Genomic DNA, 27,823 nt, shown 5'->3' on the forward strand with positions numbered 1-27,823 from the left:
AGATACGAGGCAAAATAAGTTTTCAAGATCAAGGAGTCTGAAGGGAAGCTGCTGGGAGGGGAATGGGCTCAAGGCAGCGTTTTCTGGTCTACAGTTTTGCTTATTCTTGGACTTTCCAAAGTCCTGAAAGAAGCAGAAGGAAAGTGAGAAGAGAGGAAGAGGCAGGAGGAAAGGAGGAGGGCTGCACCTCTGCGGTTGCAGATTAGCCCAAGCCGGCTCAGTGGCTGGGAAGGAAGGGAGGAAACCCCCAAGGCCGAAGGTGGAGTCAGAGTCCTGGGTCCAGCAGAGACTGGACAGGAGGAGGGTGCCGGGAGCCAAAGACCTTCCTGCTAGCACTGCAACCTCTTAAACTGCTTAGGCTTTTATCTAAATTTGATATGTCCGCATTTTGTAGACCTCCAAACCAAGTCACTCAGGGTAACCCAGACAGGAAGGGGAGGATGATAGGAGAAGGTGCCCCACCTGATGATGCCCTTCTGGCTTTTATCCATTCCTGGGAATGACTCTTTCTCCAACTCGGGGGATACCCCTATGGGAGAATACAGTGGCGTGGACCAGCAGTGGAGAATTCCAAGTCCAAAAAACGATTGGCATTTTCAAGGAAAGTAAGAAATCATCCTGCATATATGAAATATTGGGAAAAAGGTTGTTACTAATAATTCTCAAGCGACCACTCTGGTGAGACTGGGTTTCTCTGGGGATGTGTGGAGCAGGGTGTGTGTACCGTGTGAGCACATCCCACCCTTCAGACTCCTTCAGCTCCTGTCTACTGTAGCAGTCAGAGGGCAACTCCTGTCCTCATCTCCTCTGAGTGACCCACTCACTCATTCACTCACTCATTCATTCACTCGTTAACTCATTCACTCACTCACTCATTCACTCATTCACTCCTTCACTCGCTCACTCACTCATTCACTCACCCTTTTACTCACTTGCTCATTCATTTACTCATTCACTCACTCATTCACTGACCCATTCATTCACTCACTCACTCATTCACTCACCCATTCATTCACTCATTCATTCCCTCATTCACTCACTCAGTCATTCCCTAACTCACCCTTTCACTCACTCACCCATTCACTCATTCACTCACTCATTCACTCACTTATTCACTCACTCACTCATTTCCTCATTCATTCACTCAATCATTCACTCACTCAAATCATTCACTCATTCACTCACTCATTCACCTCTTCACTCACTCATTCACTCATCCTTTACTCACACACTCACTCATTTATTGACTCATTCACTCACTCACTTGTTCATTCACTCACTCAATTCTTCACTCCCTCATTCACTTGTTCGCTCACTGACTCATTCACTCACTCTTTCCCTCACCCATTCACTCACTCACCCACTCATCTGTTCACTCACTCATTCACCCACTCACCCATTCACTAAGTCACTCATTCATTCACTCACTCACTCATTCATTCACTCACTCACTCACTCATCACTCATTTATTCCCTCGGTCACTCACTCATTCACTCACTTATTCACTTGCTTATTCACTCACTCATTCACTAAGACGCTCATTCATTCACTTACTCACTTATTCACTCACCCATTCACTCACTCACTCATTCACTCATTGACTCCCTTGGCAATTCATTCACTCACTCACGGTCACTCATTCAGTCATTTACCCACTCACTCACTCATTTCTCCTTCCCTCATCCACTCACTCACTCATTCACTGACTGACACTCACTCACCCATTCACTCATTTACTCACTCATTTACTCCTTCACTCACTCACTCACTCACTCACTCACTCCCTCCCTCCTTCATTCATTCATTCAGCAGCACCCATGACAGGTTCACTCTGTCCTGGGCTCTGCTGTTGCCCTGGGACTGCAGCAGGGAATAGTCAAAGATCTCTGAATCCACGGCATTCAGAGTTCAGCCAGGGGACCTTTCGAGAAGCCCAGCAGATAGGTGAAATGCCCCATGTGTGACACTGACGAGGATGTTTTAAGAGCAGCAGGGAGGGAACAGGAGTGTGCGTGGAGCCCAAAATTTCTAAGAGGGTGATCTGGGGAGGCCTCACCGTGCAGGAGACCTTGCAGGACAGACCTGTGGAAAGTGGGCAGAGTCGGTAGGGAGAGGAGGGCCTGGGTTGAGGAAAGAGCAGGCTAGGCCTGAGGTTGTCGGGTGCCTGCATGGGCCTCTGGGCAGCACCAGGATCTGAAAGGACCAGAGGACAGGCCAGTGTGGCTTGTGTGGGGTCTGTGACTCCGAGTCAGCAGAGAAGATGCCTGAATTACATCCTGATAGGTGCACCCTGACTTTGAAGCTGAGGACACCCGAGACATGGAGGTGGGGTGGAGGTTGGGGCAGAGCAGGGGATGAGGAGGGAGCCTGTTCCGGTCCAGGTCAAAGGTGGTGGCCTGGCCCTAGTGGCTCCAGATGCAATGAAGAGCCAATGGGGACTTTCCTGAGGGACTTAGATGCCAGGGTGGAAGAGCACTGCAAGGCTTCAGCCTGAGCCCCTGGGAGGATGGAGTCACCAGGAGCTGAGGTAAGGAAGACTGAGCGATGGGGGGTTGTGTGGGGGGTGCAGAGGCCTGAGCTCAGTTTGGCCCCTGCAGATTTGAGATGCCCACTCCATGCACAGGCCGAGACAGCAGAGAAGGGGAAGAGACTGCAGCTCAGGTAGCCCTGGGATGTGCAGCCCCACATGCTGGGGCACTGGGTCATGGTGTCCTCATGGCTGGGAGCTGCTTCCCTCCTGGGATGCCAGAACTCCTTTAGGGCACATCGGCAACTCCTGCGCTCACCACTGAGGGGAAGTGGGAAGGGCAGCTGTCCCTATGCATGTTCTCCTTCACCTTGTCCTAGGCAGGTCCCAGGCAGCACCACCCTCCCAAGTGGCTCCCCTTGGCCGCTGTCTCTAGTGTTCACAGCCAGACCCTAGAAGAGGGCTGGACTCAGCGGCTCACTTCTGATGAATAGAACCAGGCAAAAGAGATGGTGGTCTCTCCTGAGATTGGATTGGGAGGAGCTGAGGTTCTGTCCACTGGAACTCTCCCCCTGGCTCTTGGTAGGTGCTAGTTCTGGCAAAGCCAGTCACCCGCCCAGGGCAGAGGGCAACCTGAAGCTGATGCCACAGAGAGACTGGGGCCTTCAGTCCAACAGCCTGCAAGCAACAGAATCCTGCCAGCAACACAGAAGTGAGCACGGAAGCAGCTCCTCCCCTGATGAGCCTGAGCCTTCAGAAGACACAGCAGCCCTAGGCAGACACCTGCTGCAGCCCTGGAGAGCCCCTGGGGCAGAGGGCCCAGTGAAGCCTGCCTGAACTCCTGGCCCAAGGAGTAATCATTCCTGGGGTATAAGTGTGTGCTGGTGTGGGCCTTTGGAGTAATCTGTCAAGGGACAATAAAGAACAAGCACACACCTCAGGTCCTACTGGGTGGAAGCTGTACGGTCAGCACGGCATGTAATATCTTCCTCTTGAATTAGAAGATTCATTGCTAAGGCCAAAGTTAAAAAAAAAAATTAAAAACCTCTAGTTGTAGCAACATTGAAATACATGACTTTCAAAAAAAAAAAAAAGCCATAGCTATTCTTTTCCATCTTACAGGTATATATTAATATATGTTAATTCCCTGACTGACTGAGCAAGGGGCCAAACTCATAAGAACAGATGTGTGAGGACCGTCAGTGACCACCCTGACCCCAGCCCTTATACACAGACAAACTTTTGAACATAATCCGTAACCTTGGGGGTCTTGACACTCTAAATTTTATTGTTTTTCATTAGCTATTTCTATTCCCTAAACAATACCTGTTCATCGCAGAGAAAAATGGCATTGCCTATACTATGCAAAAGAAAGGAAATAAAATGCTCAGAAACATTTACAGATGTATGCAGACTCACACACACACACACACACACACGCACGCACTCACACACAGGCTCGCACTGCGTCTAGGCCTGCCTTTTCACTTATTTGTATGTCCTGAACATATTTCCATGTCAGTAGACACATATCTTTGTAGCGGTAACAGCAACTAAATATTATTGCAGCGCATATTTTTACCATCATTTATTTAACTCACCATGTTTGAACTGTTAGGTTGTATCTATCATTTTCTGTATTACAGACAATTTGATGACAAATGACCAATCCCCTAATGTTCAATATAAAAATATCAATTGTATAAGGAGATAACGGGTATTTGGCTAAAATAAAATTCAGTGTGGCCCACCTTCTCCACATGTAACATGCTCTAAAAAGGCATGAATAATTAAATTAGCCCTTCTATTCTCCAGCACAGATCCTGAGCCCAGCTGTGGGTGCAGGTGCTTAGAGCCTCGGTCTCCTCTTCTGCCCGCCAGAAGGCAAAGGCCACTCAACTGCCACCTTAAGACAGCCAGGATTCGCCTCTCCCTTTTAATTAATAGAATAATGCTCAGGTTCACTGCATGAGAGCAGCGCTCTCTGACTTTGCATTCATCAGGATAACCTAGGTGGTTTGTTTAAAACTACACATTTCCTGGCTGAGCTCCCAGAAACTGGACTTCAGTGGTTTAATGGGGGTGTGCATAGGACAGGTGATTCTGAGGACCACGAGGGGTTAGGAATTTCGCCGTTAATTCTGGCCAAGGGAGAGATTAGACTATCCAGCATTGTCTGCAGCATATATTTTTTTTCCTCTTTTGCAATGAATATTTGATGCTCAGCGGGATGAGCCCCAGGATGAGGCACACATCCAAGAAAAATCCATGCCTCTCCATCTTTTCCCCAGGATTGCCCTTTGGTGAGACTCTCCTTTGCGATTGCTTCACTTTCCCGGGTTCATAGAACAAACCTCTTCTTAGTCTCTTTTGTTGTTTCCTATCTGTTCAACAAACACCCACTGCGCAGGACCATCCTCCGGAAAGCCCTCGAGTGGGGCCGTTTGGGAGCCCTTCTTCGTGGGGTGAGCACTGAAGGAACCGGGATCCCATAAGCCCGTGCTTTTGTAGGGGCTGCTCCCTGTCCCATCGCAGGTAACTGGCACCAGGCTGTTAAGCTGTGGATGGGCAACTGGCACAGCGCTTTGGATGTGCGTATTTCAGCACGTGGAGTTGGCCGGTGAAGTCAGCCGAGGTCGGCACAGCGTACAGCAGCGCGCCTGTCCATAGGGAGGAAGCGTCGTCCCGCCTCCCCGCCAGGTCAGTCCCGTTGCGCCTCCTCCTATCCCACTCTGACTTTCGCGCGCCCATGCGTCTCTGAGTGTAGCGCCCCGATACTCTCCCCCACCCCAAGGATTCTTCTCCCTACGGGACGAGCTGGGGGCCCGGGAGCGCCACAGACCCCGTGGACCCGGGAAATCGCAGCTTCGTCATAGCTAAGCTCGCCGCGCTCAGCTTTTCCCACCACCTGGAGGATCCACTCTCCGTGCGTCCTTCCCGACCTCAGGCTGCAGAGAAAACGTGGGGGCGGGGATCGAGGAAGCCGCGCGCAGAGGCTCCTAGCGCAGCCCCAGGAGGAATCCTGCCGCCACCAAGAAGCTGTGCGCGCGGCCGGGCTCGGCGCTGACAACAGCCGGATCTACCGGGCCTGCCGCGAGCCTCCGCGTCCAGGTGGGGTCTCCGCGCCCCAATTCCACCCCGCCCCGCCATCGGCGCTCCCCGCAAGTGCGGGGTTTCCACCGGCCCCGGCGTTCGCGCCCACTCACGGTCTCCCTTGCCCCCCCCCTCCCGCCCCGGGAGATGCTCCCGGCGTTCTATTCCGCCCTGCCTTGACCCGCCCAGCGAACGATGTGACCCCGCCCCCTTGCGGTCTCCCCTCCCCCGGTCGCTGCCCCTGCCCCCACCTGTGGCGCTCCGGGCATCTCTAAAGGCCCCAACCAGAGTCCTCCAACCCACCCGCAAGGGTAGCGCACCGGCAACGCGGCCCCACCCCCAGGGACTCCGCCCACTTGTGGTGTTACCCCCGCCTCCGCGACCTCACCCACCGCTAGCGCGGCAGCCACCTACGACGACCCCCGCGTAGGTCCTCCCGCCCACACCCGGCCCCGGCCAGCCCCTGCCCCTTTCTCTGCCCCTTTCCCTGCCCCTGCCCCTGCCCCTAGCCGCGCCCCACCCCCGCAGCCCCTCCTGTGCGCTTGGGCCCCGCCCGTCAAGGCCCTTTGACGCTAGGGCCGGGCGGGGGCGCGGGCGGGGCAGCGTTTCCGAGTCGGGCGCACGCGGGCAGGGTCTCCATTGCCTGCTGCGCACCCGGACTAGCGGCTGCCCTCGGCCTCCTCGCCTTGGACGCGGAAGACTCCCGGGCCCCCAAGGGCTCCTTGCGGAAGTTCCTGGAGCACTTCTCCGGGGCCGGCAAGGCCATCGGCGTGGTGACCAGCGGGGGACATGCTCAAGGTGCGCGCCCCCCTCCGGGCGGCGAGGGAGGGACGGACGGAGAAGGGGAGAAGAGGGAGAAGGGGAGAACAGGGCGAAGGGGATGGGGGAACCGGGCAGAAGAGGGGGAAGCGATGGGAGGACCCGGGGAAAGGTGGGGAAGCGATGGGAAGAACTGGGGAGAAGAGCGGGGAAGCGATGGGAAGAACTGGGGAGAAGCCCGTGCCCGGGAGCGGCAGGGGTACCTGCGGGGCGGCGGGAGCCGGCAAGGCAGCCCCGGGGTCCATGCCGGGTGGGGCGGAGGAGGAAGGAACATGGCGATAGGAACCTCCATTCGGAAAATAGTGAGCTTTCCACCCTCTCCGGTTTATGTTTTAAATTGAGCCTGGTAGAGGGGGTCGCCTGGAGCACCTTCCGGGGTCGTTCTGCCTCTGAGCTGTAGGATGGGGCCGGGCTTCCCCTCCGAATCCTGGGTACAGCGCGATCACTTCTTAAGTTGCCCCCGCCCCCCAACTCCGCCCCACGCCACCCCCCAGCTTGTGGAGGAAGAAACGGCCGGATCTCGGCGGGCCTCCTGTCGCCTCGGGCCCCCCGCGGCGTGGGCGGGGTCCCGGCTGCTGCAATGCGGGAAACGGCAGGGGTGCTCTGGGTTCACGCCTAGCGTCTCCGAGGCAGTCAGGCAGCCCCTCGCGTTTCCGTTGGAAGATTTTAAAAAAGGGTTTCCTGCGCTCGCATGTGCTGTCGCCTTCCGGCTCGTGACAAAACCGAAAACTAAAATGGGTCCCAGGCCCTCCCCGCCAGCCTCCGCGGAAGGGAAGGAGCAGGAATCGGGGACTCCGGGACGTCAGTGGCGCTGCAGCGCGGGCTCTGGGCTTCCCCTGTCCTGTAATGTGGAAAGGGCTCTCCAGGAGGGGCCGAGCCTGGGCCCACGACGCAGGCGCTCCGGGAGGACATTTAACATTGAAGAGCGAGAGGTGGTGGAGACTGCGCTCCCCAGGCCCCGGGTGCACGTAGGGGCACCGGTGCCCAGGTTCAGGAGGGTGAGGCCTTCTTGGCCAGGTAGCCTTGTTAAATCTATCTGAAAATCACAGATAACTAAGTATCAAGTCGTCACAGATCATTTTAGTATCCTGAATGAGATGGCTACGGAAAACATGAAAACGTCGTTACTGGTTACGTGCATGATGCATCCAAAACATTGTTACCTGCACAGTGGCAGCACTGATATTTGTGGGCTTTTGAACGTGTGGACTGGAGTGTTAAGAGCCCTTCAGAGTTATGACAGTAGTTTGATTTGAATGTTCTTTTCTTGGCGAATAAATGCTGTACATTGAATTTACCCAGGAAACTAGGAAGGTGAACCCACACGAAGGACACAGGCCTGTGGGCTGCTCCAGGCGCCCTTAGGGCGTTGCAGGGCCTGAGCCATGCGCTTCCTGCTCAGCCTCCTGAGAGCCGTGACGGCGTCTCTGTTCTGCCTCACACTGGACCCGCTAGTTTCATATTCTTGTTATGGTTCCGAGGCTACAAGCGGTTGGATTCTGTGAGACACTCTCTGTCTTCCTCCTCCGGCTGCTTTCAAATGGGTCGTCTTTTTTTAGAACTGATTTTTTAAGCAGTGATTGATGGGGTGAGTTGTAGTGCTGTCCTGAACTGCAGAGGGAGCGCATTGAGGAACCTGGGTTTTGATGCTGTGCACATCAGCAGAGTCACCAGCCCAGGGCCCTGTCAGTCCCATTATTAAGCTCATTTCTTGCTCTTGTCATCGTTACTCAGACGCCTTAAAAAAAAAAGCAAACTCCTGCTTACCGTCACTGGCTGAGTTTGGCAAATGGGTGTTTACCCTGGAAAGAGGGGCATTTTGTCCTCTGGAACGTCTAAGGCGCCCTTTGGTGAGGTGGTCTGTTTCTGACCACTCTATCCCGTGGGCGTCCTTCCTACTTCCACCTTCCCTTTCCGAACGCCTCCGCCTCCAGGGCTTTAACTTTCCTTCTGTGTGTGTGCCACACAGAGGTTATGACTGTTGTGCCAGTGCCCTGTTTTTTCTCTTTCTTTCTTTCTTTCTTTCTTTCTTTCTTTCTTTCTTTCTTTCTTTCTTTCTTTCTTTCTTTCTTTCTTTCTTTTCTTTTCTTTTCTTTTTTCTTTCTTTCTTTCTTTCTCTCTCTTTCTTTCTCTCTCTCTCTCTTTCTTTTCTTTCTTTCTTTCTTTCTTTCTTTCTTTCTTTCTTTCTTTCTTTCTTTCTTCCTTTCTTTCTTTCTTTCTTTTCTTTTCTTTTTTCTTTCTTTCTTTCTTTCTCTCTCTTTCTTTCTCTCTCTCTCTCTTTCTTTTCTTTTCTTTCTTTCTTTCTTTCTTTCTTTCTTTCTTTCTTTCTTTCTTTCTTTCTTTCTTTCTTTCTTTCTTTCTTTCTTTCTTTCTTTCTTTCTTTCCATTCTTTCTTCTTTCTTTCTGCTGAGGGCCCAAAACTTGCTGCATCTCAAAAGAAGCATTTGCATCCATTTGTTCGCGATGAGCATAAACTGCTCTTTAAGGGAGACTAATTGGTAAACCCGGCTGCTGTGGGTAGAAAGACAGAGGTGGCCGCGGAAGCAGGGCTCTGCCTCTTGGAAGCCTGCACAACCGTCCTGCTTTCTTTCTTCAATATCCGCGGGGGGGGGGGGTGGGGTGGTTAATTTTAATAAGCCCTGGAAACCAACAAAGCAGGAAAGTGCTAAGACATTGAGGTGTGAGATTTAAAATGACAACCAGCAGCCTCTCATTCTTCCTTCACTGAGGAAGGAAGGAACCAGTTGCCTCTTCGTTTTGGGGCTGCAGGGTATGTTTGGCAGCGACACTGGCCCTTTGTGCTGTGTGACTCATGAATTGAGATAGTTCTTTACTAAGTGTTTTGTGCAGTAGGTATGAAAATGGGGAAAGAGGGAGCACTGTCCGGGGTGGAGAGGCGTGGAGAGACGCTGTGATACATAGCGAGTCCTTTTCTTCTGGGCTCCTGGTTTTCAATCTTTTTCTTCTTTTTTTCCTAACAGCTTGAAAGATGATTTTTGTGTCTTAATTAAAAGGTTGAAGACTGTGGGTCAGACCCAAACTAATTCCATCGGCATCAGAGAAAAGGATTCTTTACATATTTATCTATAGGCACAATTAATTTTTTTATTTTTTGCTGAATTATCTGGTTAGTCAAATCATACATTAGAGAAGTAATATTAAAAATTAAAAAATAAAAAATGTATCTGTAAACATATCCCCCTTCCATTCCAGTCTTTGTCTCTGTGTAATTTTAGAACCTTGGGCCATGATGTACATAGAGTTTATATTCTTTTAATATCTTGCTACTTCATTGTTTTCATGTTTAATCTTTGGGTTGATGTATCACAGGTTACTTGACCGTTTCTTACAGGTGTTTGTTTTAGTTTTTTTTTTTCCCTTAACGCTAATGTAAATTTGAGTGTTTGGATGGTAGTTTTAGCAGAATTTAAGGCAGAGTCTCAGTTAGGGTGATGGATCGATTTATAGTCCCTAATTTGAGGAGGGAGGTGGCAATATGCCCTTTCTTCTAAAATTGATATGTTAAATCACAATGGACATTTACATGATTTTGAGCACTTGGGACTCCCCTGGGGTTCACTGGTATTGCAAGGTCAGGGCTGGGGATCTTCTGCTGGAGAGGCCCCCAGCGTGCCCAGCGCAGGGTCCTGAGTGTGTTGCTGCAGGACAAGCTCTGGGCTTTGCCCTGCAGTGGCCGTCGCTCTGGGAAGAGCTGGCTGCTCCAGGAATGAGGCCTATGCTCTGAAGCTCACAGTCAGCAGACCAGCAAAGGTCAGCGCAGATGACCTTATATGAATCATTCATTTAACAAGCATTCATGGAATACACATTCCATGCAGTTGGAACTTAGAGTGGAAGGCCATCAGTTCACTGTTGTCTCAGCAGAACTTTGTCCCTGGGTCCCTGTTGAACTTAGAGTGGAAGGCCATCTGCTCACTATTGTCTGAGCAGAGCTTGGTCCCTGGGTCCCTGTTGAACTTAGAGTGGAAGGCCATCAACTCACTGTTGTCTGAGCAGAGCTTGGTCCCTGGGTCCCTATTGAACTTAGAGTGGAAGGCCATCAGCTCACTGTTGTCTGAGCAGAGCTTGGTCTCTGGCTCCCTGTTGTAGCCTCCGCTCCTAGGAGGTGCACGGTGAGTGTTGGGGGACCCTCTCCAGGCACAATTGCTGAACAAGGACCCCTCCCAAGGGTGTCAGCCCTAGGCCCTGAGCTCTGAAGAGGAGGAAGGCATTCCTGGGGCCATCTCCCCTTCTGGATACTGAGCTCTGCACAGAGAGTAACTCTTCCACATTCACTGCAGTGAAGTTCATACTTTAGAGACTGGGGCCTGCATTCCCCAGAATTTCCATGGCCACAGGTGGTGGCTGCACCATGCGACTGGTGTCTATGTTCCCTGGAATTTCCGTGGCCATAGATGGTGGCTGTACCATGTGACTGGGGTCTGCATTCCCTGGAATTTCCGTGACTGCAGGTGGTGGCTGCACCATGCGACTGGAGTCTGTGTTCCCCAGGATTTCTGTGACCATAGGTGGTAGCTGCACCATGCGACTGGAGTCTGTGTTCCCCAGGATTTCTGTGACTACAGGTGGTAGCTGTACCATGTGACTGAGGGTCTGCGTTCCCCTGAATTTCCGTGGCCATAGGTGGTGGCTGTACCATGGGAATGAGGGTCTCTGTTCTCTGGAATTTCCATGGCCATAGGTAGTGGCTGTACCATGCGACTGGGGTCTGCGTTCTCCAGAATTTCTGTGGCTGCAGGCTGTGGCTGCACCATGCGACTGGGGTATGCATTCCTCGGAATTTCCGTGGCCATATATGGTGGCTGTACCATGTGACTGAGGGTCTGCATTCCTTGGAATTTCCATGGCCATAGATAGTGGCTGTACCATGTGTCTGAGGGTCTGCGTTCTCTGGAATTTCTGTGGCTGCAGATAGTGGCTGTACCATGTGACTGAGGGTCTGCATTCCTGGAATTTCTGTGGTCGCACATGGTGGCTGTACCATACAACTGGGGTCTACATTCCCTGGAATTTCCTTGGCCACAGGCGGTAGCTGCACCATGCATCAGGTCCTCTGTCTCAGGAGTTGGTGCCATTGTCTCTGTTACTCCCTCGCCTGACACACAGAGGCAGTTCCTGACTTTATCACTCCCAGGAAACACACAGGCATCTGTTTTGGATCCTTGTTTTATTTCCCCATCACCTTTCTCATCAAAGGGAAATTCACATCCCTCTAAAGCTGAAAATGGTGTGGGGCCCCCTGGTGGTCTTTCCAAGGCATTATCAGCAGGTAAATTAGATCATGTGGGCCAGTGTACCTGAAATGAAAACAGAAAGGTAAGTCGTGTCACTAAGCTTTGGTGGGAGATTCAGGGTCTTTGTTAGTGGCAGAATCATCCAAAGTAAGTTGTTTGTTCACTGCAGATCTAGATGGTTGGCTGTGTCAGGATTAAACTTAGCCAGTGTCGACAGAGTGTCGCTTAATCCCTCACGGAAGCGTGTCAAGTACATTGAAGAATAGCTGCCAAGTCTGCTATTGTCGGGAGAGAGGCAGGTACGTCTCTCGCTTAGCCCAGTGCTGCAGGAGGCCAGGCTCACGTCAGGCTGTGCGTGTGAGTGGGTTGGATTTTTAGCACTCTGGGACGGTAAAGCACAAACATCTATTTTTAACTTGTGGGTGACCTTCTTCTGTGCTGCTTGAGTCTCTGTGGGCCTTTCTGTTTCCTTCCTGAGGAGTCTGTGCCAGGGTCCCAAGCGTTCTCTGGGCTGCACCTCCGCGCCTGCCCAGTGAGGAGCCTCCTCCTGGTGGCTGTGGGACTGGGCTGGGCCCACACTGTCAGCATCGTCTGGGGTAAGCAAGCCCGTCCTTCCACACCTCAGTGTCCCCAGCTGTTGAACAGGGCTAATCAACTGACCGTCAGGATTAATGGGGATCAGATGCGCTCATCTCATAGCCCTGCTTGGTAAATAGCCACTTCCACTCTGTCCTCCAATGTGCTACTCTAGACTTTTGCTTTACCTCCATTTAGCCAGGTGATTCGAGGTGACAGTGACTATCAAGAGGGATGTACAGAGGAAACCAGTGGAAGAGAGCTCGAGGAGCAGACATGGGCGCAGGGAGCACAGTGCGGGGAGCACGGCTGCAGGGAGCATAGGCATGGGGAGCACAGATAGGTGTAGGGAGCATGGGCGTGGAGAGGACGGGTGCGGGGAGAACGGGTGTGGGGAGCATGGGCGTGTGAAGCATGGGTGCGGGGAGCACGGGTGCTGGGAGCACAGGGCATGGAGAGCATGTGTGTACTTGCTCTGCTCTGACAGAGGCTGCCGAGCATGTACTCTGTGCTCAGATGGGTCAGAGCCTCAGTACCTCTTTTAAAAAAAAAAAAAAATCTTTTTTTAAAGATAGGACTTCTGTCTTCCTGGTGGCCACTTTTAGTCGATACTCTTTTAAGCCTGCTTTTCCAGAGAAAAGCTAGGAAGGATGGCCTATATAGGTTCCAGTCTGGGCATATCTGGAAGAATGGGTCTTTTTTAGGTTTGAGTCTGGCGTACCTGGGGACATCTTTGAACCTCCACTCAGAGTCCCAGAACCACGTGTAGAGGCTCCCCAAATGTCTGCTGGGACTTTCCCCTCTGCTCGCGGATGATGAAGAGCAGAACCTCACCCTGCCACGACCTCTGGGGTCCTCCTTCCTGGAGGGCAGTGCCTTGGTGACCAGCGTGTGTAGGAGTCTGAGCTGGCACCTTCGGGCTATGCTGTGCAGCGGGGGCTCATGCCATGGGGCATTCTTGTGTTCTGCACCGGGACTGGTGACGTTGGGCATCCTCGTGCAGTGTGGACCACATGAGGTGCACATGAGCCAGACAGCTCCCGGAATTCGGAGCCTGGCTCTGTCTCAGGCCACCCACCTGTCTGTGGCATTTCTGAGGGATTGTGGGGACCGTATGAGTCTGTGTCCCCACCCTCACTGGCTGGACACCTGTGCCAGGCTGGAGCTTTATGTTTCACCATCCCCTGTTCCGAGTTGTGTGAATATTTATTTTCATTACCTACTCTCATGAGCTTTCCTTTTTAAAAAAAAAAAAAATCGGAGACAGACTTTGAAGTCCCCTGGCCCCACCGTTCGTGGACCTAATGGTATTGCAGAAATTATGACTTCAATTATGTATAATAACTGGGGCTACTTTAAAAGTCATGTAAAGGAACAAGGTGGAGTAGCCATTTCAAGCTGTACATCATGCTGGATTCTTAAGTGAACATTATCAGGGTTTCAACACGTTTTCTCTTTTTATTTACTTTGGAGAATATAATGGATGCTCAGAAGCTGTTGGGATTTAGTAAGAGGAAGTTATCCTTAAGAAGCTATTTAAGCAAGGGGACAGTTGGAGTAAACGTAAATTATGAACACACACCTATTCCAAACCAGAGAAATAAAAGCATCAACTTTACTGGGGTTGAAACTTGGGTGCTAGTGTGTCTTTCCTGCCCACAGTGACTGTGGCAGTGCTGTGGGCAGGAAATTCTGGAAAGAAGACTCGGTGCCAGTGGTAATTTTTGTGACGATTCATTTGCTTTCAGCTCAAGTGACTATAGTCTTACTTGCAAATGGCTAGGTCTCCACCAATGGACCACAACACTGACAAAGGACACATGAGAAATGACCCTTGGGTTTTTAACAATTATTATTTTTAATGGACACATTATAGTACATATCCATGGGATACAGTATGATATTTCAATACATGTTTTTCGTGTGTAATTAGCAACTCAGGGTAATTAGCATGTCCATCATCTCAAACATTTGTCATTTCTTAATGCTGGGAATATTTAAAATCCTCTCTTCTAGCTGCTTGAAAATATACAATAAATTGTAAACTATAGTCACCCTACAAGGCTATAGCACACTAACCCTTATTTTTACTATCTAGATGTAATTTTGTATCCATTAGACAACCTCTCCCTTTCTGCCTTCCCGCCGCCCTTTCCTGTCTCTAGAAGCCACTGTTCTACCTTCCGAGGGTAGAATATCGTTTTCCTCATAGAGATCTTTAACCTTCTGGGTTAGATTTCTTCTGAGGTATTTTTATTTTTATTTTATATTTTTGTAGTTAAATGGGATTGCTTTCTTGATTTCTTTTTTCACTGGCTCATTGTTGGTCTATAGAAATGCTACTGATATTTATATGTTGATTTTGTATTCTGTAACTTTACTGAATTTGTTTATCAGTTCAAAGAGATTTTTGCTGGAGTCTTTTTTTTTTTTTTAATATATAAGAGCACATTGTCTGAAAACAGATAATTAGAGTGCCTCCTTTCCACTTTGGGTGCCCTTGATTTCTTTCTCTTGCCTGACTGCTCTTGACTAGGACGTTCAGTGCTGTGTTGAATAGGAGTGGCACAAGTGGGCGTCCTTGTCTTTTACAGATCTCAGAGAAAAAGCTCTTAGTGTTTCCCCATTCCCCATTATGTTAGCTGTGGGTTTGTCACATATGGCCTTTATTGTGTTGAGGTATGTTTCCTTCAGTGCCTCGTTTGTTGAGACTTTCTATCATGAAGCAGCGTTGAATTTTATCAAATGCTTTTTCTGTATCTATCGAAATGATATTATGGTTTTTGTCCTTAATTCTGTTGATGTGATGTAGCATGATTATTGATTTGTGTTTGATGAGCAATCCTTGCATCGTGGGATAAATCCCACTTGATCATGGTGTATAATCTTTTTGATTTGCTGTTGGATTCAGTTTGTTAGTATTTTGTTGAGGATTTTTGCATCTGTGTTCATCAGGAATATTGACCTATAGTTTTCTCTTTTTATTGTGTCCTTGCCTTATTTTGGTATCAGGGTAATGCTGGTCTTGAAGAATGAACTTGGCAGAATTCCCTCCTCTTCAATACTTTTGGGATAGTTTGAGAAGAATTGAAATAAAAATGTGTAGAGTTCAGCTGCGAAGTCACCTAGTTCTGGGGTTTTCTTTGTTGGGAGACTTTTTATTATTACTTAGTCATACGTGTTACTCATTATTGGTCTCTTCAGGATTTCCGTTTCTTCTTGGTTCCATCTTGGTAGGTTGTACGTGTCCGGGAATTTATCCATTTCTTCTAGATTTTCCAATCTGTTGACATACAATTGTTCAAAATAGTCTGTAATGATCCCTTGTATTTCTGTAGTATCAACTATCATTCTCCTTTTCTGTTTCTAATTTTATTTCTTTGGGATTTCTTTTTGTTTGCTTAGTGTAGCTAATGGTTTGTCTATTTTATTTATCTTTTCAAAAAACCAATATTTTTTTCTTCATTTTTATATTTGTTAGTTTCAAGTTTATTTAGTTCCTCTTTGATCTTTGTTATTTCTTTTCTTCTACCACTTTTGGATTTGATTTGTTCTTGCTCTTCTAGCTCATTGCAGTTCGTTGTTAGGTTGTTTATTTTAAATCTGTTTTTTAAATGTAGGAGTTCATTGTTATAAACTTTCCTCTTAATACTGCTTTTGCTGTATACCATAAACTTTGATATGTTGTGTTTCTGTTTTCATTTATTTCAAGAAATTTTTAAATTTCCTTCTTCATTTCTTCATTGACCCATTGGCTATTCAAGGGCATATTGTGTAATTTCTATGTATTTATACAGTTTTGAAAGTTCTCCTTGTTTTTGTTTTTTTTTTTTTTAATTAACTTTGTGTTCTAGAGTACATGTGCACAATGTGCAGGTTTATTACATGTGTATTCACGTGCCAAGTTGGTATGCTGCACCCATTAACTCATCATTTACATTAGGTATATCTCCTAATGCTATCCCTCCCTCCTCCCGCCTCCCCCCTCCCCACAACAGGCTCCAGTGTGTGATGTTTCCTTTCCTGTGTCCAAGTGATCTCACTGTTCATTTCCCACCTATGAGTGAGAACATGCGGTGTTTAGTTTTCTGTCCTTGCAATAGTTTGCTGAGAATGATGGTTTCCAGCTCCATCCATGTCCCTACAAAGGACATGAACTCATCCTTTTTTATGGCTGCATAGTATACCATGGTGTATATGTGCCACATTTTCTTAATCCAGTCTGTCATTGATGGACATTTGGATTAGTTCCAAGTCTTTGCTGTTGTGAATAGTGCCGCAATAAACATACATGTACATGTGTCTTTATAGCAGCATGATTTATAATCCTTTGGGTATGTACCCAGTATTGGGATGGCTGAGTCAAATGGTATTTCTAGTACTAGATCCTTGAGGAATGACCACACTGTTTTCCACGATGGTTGAACTAGTGTACAGTCCCACCAACAGTGTAAAAGTGTTCCTATTTCTCCACATCCTCTCCAGCACTTGTTGTTTCCTGACTTTTTAATGATCGCCATTCTAACTGGTGTGAGATGGTATCTCATTGTGGTTTTGATTTGCATTTCTCTGATGGCGAGTGATTATTGTAGCAGGACTAGCCGCAGACAAAACATGATGGGAGGCTACATGCATCAGCTAACAGAACAAAACGTTTTACAGTGCTTTCTCAGACAATGTCTGGAATTTACAGATAACACTAGTAGTTTGGGTCAGGGGTTAATATTATTATTATTATTTTAACCACCAGGGCCAGGTGGTGGTGCCAAGGTCGTCTAGCTATTTATCTTACTTCTGTTTCCTTCCAACTTTTTGTTTTCTCCCCCTTCTCCTGTCTTATAAACTAGGGAAAAGGGGAGACGGGAAAAGTTGGGAAAGACAACAGGAGAAGTGGTGGTCTCATTCTATATTATGAGCATTTTTTCATGTCTCTATTGGCTGCATAAATGTCTTCTTTTGAGAAGTGTCTGTTCCTTGTTGTTGATTTATAGCTTTATTCTGTTAGAGTCTGAGAGTATCCTAGATGTTATTTCAATTTTAGAAAAAATGTATTGAGAATTCTTTTGTAGCCTAACATGTGGTGGATTCTAGAGAATGTTCCATGTGCTGAGGAGAAGAATGTGCATTATGTATCTGTTGGATGAAATGTTCTGTAAATGTCTGATAGGTCCATTTGGTCTACACTGGACTTTAAATTTGATGTTTTGTTGTTATTTTTTGTCTAGATGACCTCCAGTGCTGACAGTGGGATTTTGAAGCTCCTACTATTGTTGTGTTGGTGTCTCCCTGTCTCTCTCTGTCTCTCTCTCTCTCCATATATATATATATATATATAGATAGATATATATATATACGCACACGTATATATATGTGTGTGTGTGTGTGTATATTTATGTATATATAAATTTATTTGAGACAGAGTTTTGCTGTTGTTGCCTAGGCTGGAGTGCAGAGGTGCAATCTCAACTCATTGCAACCTCCACCTCCTGAGTTCAAGTGATTCTCCTGCCTCAGCCTCCCAAGTAGCTGGGATTACAGGCATGTGCCACCATGCTGGGCTAATTTTTTGTATTAGTAGAGAGAAGGTTTCACCATGTTGGCCAGACTGGTATTAAACTCCTGACCTCAGGTGATCCACCTGCCTCCACATCCCTCCCAAAATGCTGGGATTGTAGGCATGAGGCACTGCGCCAGACCTCTCTTTCTATTTAGATCTACTAATATTTGCTTTATATATCTGAGTGCTTTGTTGTTGGGTGCACATATACTCGTAATTGTTATATCCTTTTGCTATTTTGATCTCTTTATTATATAATTACCTTTTTGTCTCCTTTTTACAGTTTTTGACTTAAATTGTGATTGATCTGAAATAAATATGGCTACTCTTGCTCACTTTTGATTTCCATTAATGTGGAATGTGTTTTTCCATCCCTTCACATTTAGTCTATGTGTGTCTTTGCGGCTGAACTGAGTTTTTTGTAGGCAGCATATAGTCAGTTTTTCTTGTTTTAAATTCATTCAGCCCATCTGTATCTTTTAATTGGGAATCTTGGGATTATTTTGCTATTGATATCACAGTCCAGACATTAAGATTTTCTCACTTAAGTTGCTTTACACAAATTAATATGAAGAGGAAGTAGAGTTTTTCTTTTGTCCTTTTGAAGAGAGTGATGGATTATTATTTTGACTTCATGCAAGTGAGGGACTCACCATGCCTGTTGGGATTTTAGAATTTCTTTCCTGTTATTAGGAACAGCAATGATCTGTAATGGGTTCCTGGAATCATCCAGTGATGGTCTGAATATCTTAAAACTTTCCTTTCATGTCTCATTTTCTATTTCTCCCCTAGTAGCCATGCACCTGGGGCAGGACCTGGCCTTACATTTCTTTGGTTTCTTGATGATTTTTCAGGTTTAGTGTTTGACACAGTTAGGAGTCTGGATAAAATCAGTCCTTCTGGGAAGTGTGTAAGTCAAACAAGGACTTTCTGGTGACGTTATACAGGTTTCCCATGCCCCATGAGTACAGGAATAGCTCCCTGGGGAAGGAGAATGGGCACATGATGGCAGGGAGCCATTCTGGGATGGTCCCATCGTTCTGCAGGAATTGTCATGCGGGAAGAAGAAGCACGTGGTGACTGAGCTGGTAGTGATTCTGCTGATAGTTTTGATCGTTATGATTTGCTCCTGAAAGGTGATGTGGGATGAACTGCAATATTTAGAATGCTGACATTCCTTGAAACAAAGATATAGAAAAAGGTTTATAATTGCATGATGCCTTGTAGTTTTCAGCTGCTCTCATGTGGATCCTTTTTCGTGCTTCTGAAATGCTTTCCCAGGAGAGAGTGTTGTTCTTTGTATATAGATGAGGAGCCTGGGTTTCAAATGGTTAGGAATTCAGTGCATGCATTGGAATCTTTAGTTTCCTGGAACATTTTCTATTCAAGTATAGACCACATGGCCTCTAAAGGCTGGCTCATTCTTAACACCGCGATTGGTTATCCAGCCTCACGTCTGGGGTGGGTGGCAGGAACTCCACAGCCATCCTGGGTGCTCTGGGGTGGGGTGGCTGAGCTGTGGCAGCTCCTCCCAGCTGAGCAGCAAGGCTGGGGAAAGCTCATTCCATTCCCCTTGGTTCTAACCAGGTAGAGGCTTACACTGCACGTTTCCTTAGCTGGGAACCTTTAGAACTTTACATTTAAATCTAATCTGTGATCCAGGGGGTAGACACATGGGTATTCACTGTACAATTCCTACATTTTTTGTATATTTAAAATTTTTTTTTATATGTGTCATGGACGACAAAAGAAATGAGACCCCTTTGAGTTAGCTTTTCTGTATAGCATCTTCTAGAATCAGGAGGCTGGACAGGGTTTAGTTTCATCAGAAATCTGAATCTTTCTGGTCAAGAGACGGCACTATTAAGTTCTTGGTTGTGTGGTTTCTGAGAAAGAAATATTCTAAATGAGTTCCAGGAATCACCTCTGTGGGATTTCTACAGGAAAAATGACCACTCTTGAAGCTTCACTGTCACTAACAAGAATAATGGTGACGGTTTCTAAGCTGTCTCCAGCCAATCTTTAGTTCTTTTATGCAGAGTGCTTTTATTCCAAGTGAGGTGCCCTTCTGTTTAATAGTGACCTGCAGTTATTACAGGGATTGCAGCTGCATTTGATGGACGTGAACCTGCTCATCTCTGGCTCCCCAGCTTCGCCTCTGGGGTGCGTGGCAGGCGCTCCACAGCCATCCTGAGTGCTCTGGGGTGGGAAGTCTCTAGGGGGAGTGGACAGTGCATGGCCAGGACGTTCCTGTCCGACGTTCCACACTGGTGTGTGGGCGTCTCTGCCCTGTTTCCTCTGTCCGTGCATGTGTGGCGTTTCCTCCGTTCGTGCATCTGTGGCCTGTTTTCTCCGTGTGTGCCTCTGTGGCACGTTTCCTCCATCCATGCGTCTGTGGTGTTTCTTCCATCCGTGCGTCAGTGGCATTTCTTTCGTCCCTGCGTCTGTGGCACTTTTCCTCCCTTCATGCGTCTGTGGCGCTTTTCTTCCCTCCGTGCGTCTGTGGTGTTTCCTCTGTCCGTGCATCTGTGGTGTTTTCTCCGTCTGTGGATCTGTGGCGTTTCCTCTGTGAGTCTGTGGCCTGTTTTCTCCGTCCACGCTGAAGGCCGTCACTTCTCTCTAGTCACCACTTACTGATCACTCCCTGTTGGGGTCCGTGCCGGGGGTGGTGGAGAATGAAAGAACACACAAAAGACAAAGACACACAGAGAACATGGCGGCCGCGCTCAGAGCCTCCGCCTCACTTTATTTATACTCCATAAACCCCACGTCAGCAGAAAGAATGCAATGCAAAACAAACTTTCTTTTCCCAGATGTAACCTTCTACTCAGTTCTTTGTTTCTATGCTCTTTCTTATCTGCCCGCCTTCTTGGCGCCTACGGGAGTTCATTAAAAGTTCAATTGGAGATACTGTCCTTGAGCCCTATCTATTCTCAGCATACTGTTTTCAAAGGCCCCTGCATTTCCCCCCCTTTTTTTTTTGTTTTGCCTCAATCCTAAAAAGGTAGCCCATATTTGTTCTTGTGTTTTCTTTTGTTTTTGGAGGCGATGGAGGGAGCATCGAATCACCAAAAGAAGTAGACCCAATCCAAGTGCCCAAAGCAATATACTTCCAGAGATTGTAGAAGTCCATATCTTCATCTGGGTCCATGGGTTAAAGCAAGGCGCTGACCCAGCTCCTGAAGGGTTACAGTTCCGGACAACACATGTAATTGTTGTCGAAATGCTTCGGAAATGTTCTGAGTGAGCTCCTGGATGTCCAAACTAATATTTTTATGGCCTACTAATAATTTTCGGATTACAGTCCAATTTTGAGAGATGTTAAAAGGCACAGGCGTTACACAAAATTGAGTGGAGTTCCAATCACATTGTAATGTCATCCGAGTACTGAGTACAGTGAGCTGATCTCCAAGCCATGTCAATGCTTGCTCCATGTTGTCCAATCTTTCAGCAAGTTGAGAATCAATGTTTCGTTGTTGAAGCCATAACCGGTGAGATTGTTCGTGCCATTGCTGCATAAATTCAGCATTTTGTATGCTTTGACGAAGAGCGAATCCTGCTATGGCTGCAGTGGAGACGATGGCGACAAGGCTCATCACCGAGGCAATTATAAGTCCAAGGGCACGGAGGGTTCACTGGAGAGAAGTCCAAATATAAGTCTCAAGAGGTGATGCCCCCCATGGTCGCGTAAGGTTAACAGGTAGCCAAATTTCCTTACGAGCCCTGAGGATATAAATATCCTCAGTAAAATTGTGCCACCAGGAATGATTGAGGCAAGACAAAAATGTACACATATCTGTACAATTAACAGTCCCCGTAAGATTATCCCATGTCAAATTTCCTGCTAATAATAGGTGGGGCTTACGGACACAAGCAATAATATATCAGGAGGTATTCCGATATAACTGAATATGAAAGGAGTTATTCGGGTTAGAAAGATAAAGGGGCATATTCCCCACAAAAGTGCTAATGGCATCGCCTGCAACTAACAACTTCCAAAAATAACTCTGTACTTCAGGCCTCCTTCACGCCATACCAAGGTTTCATTACTGTTAGCAGCAATACTTTTATTTACCCAGTGTCATTTCAAAGGTATGTGACTAAATTTTGTTTGAAAATCACCGTGCACACTTCAATCAGTTATTTGCATCCCGTTGTATTCTAATAAAATCCGGGGTTTAGTTCCCCGACATTATTGTCACTCCAGCACCTCAATATTAGGAGAAACCTCTAGAATAGGACCAAAAAGTAAAGAACTAGGAATAGTTTCATTACTATATACAGTATGATTATATTAAAAACTTCTAGCTACAATAATAACAGTATTAGCAGCCACATGACTATAACGAACAGCCCAAGCTTCATGCAATTTTCGGAGACAATGAGGACTATTTCCCATACATATTGGAAGTCCTTCCACTCCAAATTGGTATGTGCTGATTATAATTGCTGTTTAACGTTCTATGTTGTCCTTGTCCATATGGGGGATGGCATCCAAGTAATGTTATTGGTGAAAACCTTAATTTCCGCCTCCTCTCAGGCGACTCCCTGATACAAGGGTGGAAAGGGAATATAAGTCCAATATTCATACAAAGCCTCACTAAGAGAAATAAGTCTCCCGCCGAGGCACATCTAACAAAGGAAGAAATGCATGCTGAATCCAGTTTTCTTTTCAACAGGGTTTCAATCATCTTGTAGGAAACCACTCAGGTCCACTCCCTGTAAGGACAAGAGCATAGCCCCGTCCCTGTTTTAGAACTTGCCCTTGAACATGCTTACCTTCTTCATTAGGATACCAAACCTTTAAACTGTCAGCAGGGACTATCACCGAGGGAGTTGAGGAAAGATGGGTTACGACAGCAGAGTCTTGCAATTGTCTCCATTGATTCAAAAAAATTAAGGTAAAAAGAACCTTCAAAATCTGGTTTCAAAATCTGGTTTCTGGGGGGCTCATTTCCCCCTTTTTGTTTTGTTTTAATAGTTAAGTTTTTAAAGTTAAATTTGTGCGCTCAATGATGGCTTGACCTTGACTGTTGCCCAGGATACCGGTGATATGTTGAATATTGTATTGCTGTAAGAAAACTTGTAATTTACGAGAGACATAGGCAGGGGCATTATTAGTTTTAAGTATGAGGAATGCCCATGATGGCGAAATAAGCTAAGAGATGAGTAATAACAGAAATGAGAAAAGGTATCAATGGTATGATGAACATACTTTAATCGTCTAAAAGAAGGGACACCTCGTGGATTAACCCCAGGATGGAAGGATGGAATGCTCAAAGGAGCACAGGAAGGACAAGCTCGAATAAGAGAACGAGCTTGTTTATGAGTTAAATGAAACCATCGTTGAAGGCCAGAACTATTAGTGTGATGTAGAGTATATTTTTGTTCTGCAGCATGTAGGTGGCCGATTAAAAGCAAATCAATCTGAGTATTACCATGAACTAATGGTCCAGAAAGTTGAGAATGAGAACGAAGATGAGTGATGAATAAAGGAGCTCGACGTTGGCTCAAAGTAAAGGATAACAAAGAAAAGAATTTCTGAAGAGAAGAAGTAGTACAAAGAGGTAAAGTGGCCTGAGAAATATAAGAAGTAACATAAACGGCGTATTGAGAATCACTAACAATGTTACAACCAGTAGTAGGGAAATCAAGTAAGACCATGAGAATAGCAAACAATTCTCCCTATTGCACCGAGGGATAAGGATAAACTGTAACTCAAGATTGATGAAGCTTCTTGCCAAGAATCAGAAGTTGCAAGAAGATAAGTGATCTGACTATGAGTGAATTGAGAGATAATTAAGGAAGGATCTCCTCCCCAAAGTTGTCGACAGTGATGCCGTCCTTTGATGATCAGTTCAGCTAAACGATCGATATAAGTAGCCAAGCGTTTAGATATTTTATTGGACAAAAAGATCCATTTTAGTGGTCGACTAGTTTGATGAATCATTCCTGTGGGAGAAGGTAAAGTATGAAATAAACAAAAGGAAGGGCCTTTTGAAGTTGCTCTTCAACAGGCTGGAGTTCCTGTAAAGCCAAAGGAGTTAAATGCCGTGAGTTGTCCAAGTGACTGTCTCCTTCTAGAATAGAAAAAAGATGTTATAACTGATATGTTGGTATTCCTAAAACAGGACGCATCCAATTAATGTCTCCTAGAAGCTTTTGAAAATCATTTAATGTTTTTAAATGATCACGTCGAATTTGAATTTTTTGGGGTCGAATATTTTGTGCCCCCAAGGTATAACCTAAATATTGATAAGAAAATCCAGTTAAATTTTTTCTGTGGCAATATTAAGTGAGTAGAAAGAAAGCTGAGTTTGTAATGATACAAAAGCATCTTGCTGCTTTTCTCTGGTTTTAACTTTGTGGGATAAGGGCAGGATTAGGAAGACCAGGCTGTAAACTTTCCCTAGGTTTAATGTAAACATTTATAATTTTAAGACAAGACAAAGACAGGAATTCCATGCAGAAATACGTGGCTTTATATTCCTCTCGGCCATTTGTTTTTTGACTTACTCTTTTAGAGTCCTAAGTATTTCTTTAAATAATAGTCACTGTTTCACCTAAATAGGAGTGGTGGCTATGAGTTTAAAGGATTGTAGCCCATTTTGAACATCTTATTTTTGGCAGCTGAGGAAATATGAGGAATGTTTAAAAAAGCAGCAAATTGTTGTGAAAGATCTTGTTCCCAAAAATTAATATTGATAGGAACAATATAAAAATTAAAAAAAACACTTGACCTTGTTGACCTTTAGGACCGACACAGGTTAAAGGTTCTATGTCTTGATAAATCACAGAAGCAGCACCCAAGCCAGTGAGTATAACTGAAACTTGTCTTTTTTCCCATTGTATAGGCCACTAATTTAAACAAATAATAGACATATTCACCCCCGTATCAATTAACTCTTTTAAAACTATCCCATTAATGTGCAATGAACATAAAGGCTTTTGATTAGAAACTAAAGTTTCCCAAAAAACAGTTTTTTCTGTGCTACGAAACCCTCTCTATTGAGAATACGTTCCCCTGCCTCTAGGCGTATAAATTGTGAAACTTGTACCAAAATAAACATTTTATTAGTAATATCATGTCCTTTTGGCAAAGGGCCACACACTCTAATAGCTAATTTATATACTCCTCTATTAGGAGACAAAGTATAAGGCTGAGTAATAGCTAAGTCAGCAGCGGCGCTCTGCTTAGTTGCCGCATAAAGCTGAGAAACTGGGGTAAGGTGTGGGATCCTTAAGGAGGACTTGAATTTATTCCTTAATGTTGTAGGCCATTGCTCACTGAATATTGTAGTAGACTTCTATTGTAATTGTTGGGGCCCCAAGCCTGTGGGCCCCAGCTCCCGTTTCCCAGGAGAGGAGACAGTAAATTTCCACTTTTATCAGTTTTGGAACGACATTTATTTGTCCAATGTCGACCTTTACCACAATATTTGTACACCTCTGAAGGCAGCTTTCTGCCTTGAGGGATAAAAGTGTTCAATTTTTATGACATTCTTTTTTTTGAAATGTCTAGGTTTACCACACTGCAAACAAACACCTTGTCTGTTAATTCCTTTTAAGGCTTTAGACAAAGCTCCAGCAAATAATTGAGCATCATAAATAGCCCCTCCAACACTAACACAAGTTTTAATATATTTATCTAAATTGGCCCCATTGGCCTTTAACGATTTTAACAATTTTTAACAGTCAGCATAAGCATTTTTAAAAGACAATGTTTATAACACAATTTTTGAAGCAAGGCCAGCACCCACAATTTTGAAGACAGCATCCTGAAGACGGGCTACGAAATCTGAATATAGTTCATTTGTGCCCTGTAAAATCTTCACAGAGGAAAGGGAACATTTTCCTGTTATCTCTACCTTATTTCAGGCCCTTAAAAACAAAGTCTTGATTTGAGTAAAGGCAACATCATCTAAACCAGCCTGAGCATTAAGAGTAGCATATTGGTCCGTGCCTGTGAGTTGTTCCTCAGTGGGTCCAGGGGGATCACACATAACATTTTTTCTAGCCTATACATGTGCCTTGTTCATTTACCAGCTGTGCAATTGTAACCACTGAGAACGATCAAGAAAAGCCTTCCCCAAAGTCTTCCAGTCTATAGGAATTATCAAATTTTCTGATGAAAAATATCAAGAAGACCAAGGATAAAAGGAGATTGAGGTCCATAGTTAGAAATGGCAGCTTTCATTTCTTTTTAAAAATTTAATTTGTAAGGCATTAAATTGGACATTATTGCCACCATTTGAAAACTGAGCATTAGGAGCAAAAGAAGCACAAATAATTGGAAACAGATCCAGCTCCTTAAAATTTTTTTTTTAATTAAAAGTATATATAATATATAATAATAGTCATATCCCCAAATATAAAGAATCTCAACATATTAATAAGAAAAGGCAAATAACCCAACCAAAAGTAGCAGAACAAAGAAATGACAATAAACCTATATGTCTAACATCATTACTCACTAGGAAATATGTATATTAATACCAAATTGAGAATCATTACATACACAATACAATGGTTAAAATTTAAAAACACAGAAAATATCAAGAGGTAGTTAATGTATTAAGCAGCTCGAATATTCAACTTCTGTTTGGAGTGTAAATTGGTGGAACCTATGCACCCCTATAACATAACAATTTCCTAGCTGGGGTTATTAATACTATATTAATATTAATAGTTAATATTAATGTGTTTATTTATTGACTATTGAAATACTCATAATATTTTAACAAACAATAAGATATACATATACACTGGTTTTAACATATTAAACAGGTGTTTAGTATAAATTTAAAGTATGTCTGATGTGAACAGGGCTTCAACTTTGCCAAACAAAGGTAAAGATAAGGAAGCTGGGGGGTTGGAGGCACTGGAAAATCCTCTTTTAACAGGGCAGAATGAAAAGAAACAGGGAAAGCTCGCAAAGGTGAATTAGAAGAATATATCTGTAATATTTGTTGAAGCATTTCCATAATACACTGCATGTCAGAATTTCCCTTAGAAGAAGGAAGAGCTGGCTTTTTCTCTTCTCCCCCTTTTGCTATCCCCCCCATCCTCTGTTATCCTGGCACAAATGGGCTCCATTTCAGATTTATTTTATTTTTATTTTTTCCAAATCCTCAGATATCTTTCCTCCTGTGGCTACATTACCACACTCTGAATCAGTCTCAAGTAACTCTAATGTCTGAGTGATAGAGTCACACAAGGTCCACAATTTTAGAGGCATAATATCCCCTAACTGGAGAGCTCTAAGCAGAGTTTTTACTACCTGTAACCATTCTCTGCGATTCAGCTGCACTTTAGTCTGATACTGAAACCAGTAACAATGTTGTTCAACATGGGCAAACAATCACTTCAAAGTCTTTTTCTTTCACTTTTACTGCTATAGACAGCAACAGTCCTTGAAACAGCCGTAAATATTCTGAGGCCAGAGAGATGGAATTCCCCATAATGAAAGCTTAAGAAGGTTCCCCTTAACAATATCCGGGCCTTACCCGCCCCTAGGGGGTTCCCCTTCTTGTTCTCCCCTACTCACCCGTGCTGACCCTGCTCGCTGCGCCACTTGTTGGGGTCCGTGCCGGGGGTGGTGGAGAATGAAAGAACACACAAAAGACAAAGACACACAGAGAACATGGCGGCCGCGCTCAGAGCCTCCGCCTCACTTTATTTATACTCCATAAACCCCACGTCAGCAGAAAGAATGCAATGCAAAACAAACTTTCTTTTCCCAGATGTAACCTTCTACTCAGTTCTTTGTTTCTATGCTCTTCCTTATCTGCCCGCCTTCTTGGCGCCTACGGGAGTTCATTAAAAGTTCAATTGGAGATACTGTCCTTGAGCCCTATCTATTCTCAGCATACTGTTTTCAAAGGCCCCTGCAGCTCCCTGTGTGCTGAGCCTGTGTCAGGCGTGTGGCGTGTGTCCCCTGTGTGGCAGGGGTTTGCGTGACACACAGGGACACACGCTTGGGGAGCTGCAGTGATGGGGTCATAGCCACGCAGCTCAGCCCTCGGTCTGAGGGTCTTGGTGCCCACCCAGCTCTT

General features: G+C 45.7%; 1 protein-coding gene and 1 long non-coding RNA gene across 2 annotated transcripts in view; one reads left to right on the forward strand and one right to left on the reverse strand.

The window, feature by feature from the left end:
- Positions 1-27,823, forward strand: part of LOC144334883 (uncharacterized) — a 210,180-nt gene that overhangs the window by 9,314 nt on the left and 173,043 nt on the right. Inside the window, exon 2 of the mRNA XM_077966728.1 lies at positions 6,071-6,359. Coding sequence (XP_077822854.1) covers positions 6,071-6,359 — 289 coding nt within the window. The remainder of the gene's footprint in view (positions 1-6,070; positions 6,360-27,823) is intronic.
- LOC144334908 (uncharacterized) lies at positions 9,691-27,439 on the reverse strand. The gene is made up of 2 exons (XR_013405163.1): positions 27,316-27,439; positions 9,691-11,698 (listed from the first exon to the last, which is right to left on the reverse strand). It is a non-coding gene; the product is annotated as an uncharacterized LOC144334908 (long non-coding RNA).

Source organism: Macaca mulatta, chromosome 15 (genome assembly GCF_049350105.2).
Source record: "Macaca mulatta isolate MMU2019108-1 chromosome 15, T2T-MMU8v2.0, whole genome shotgun sequence".
In the NCBI taxonomy this organism is placed as follows: domain Eukaryota; kingdom Metazoa; phylum Chordata; class Mammalia; order Primates; family Cercopithecidae; genus Macaca; species Macaca mulatta.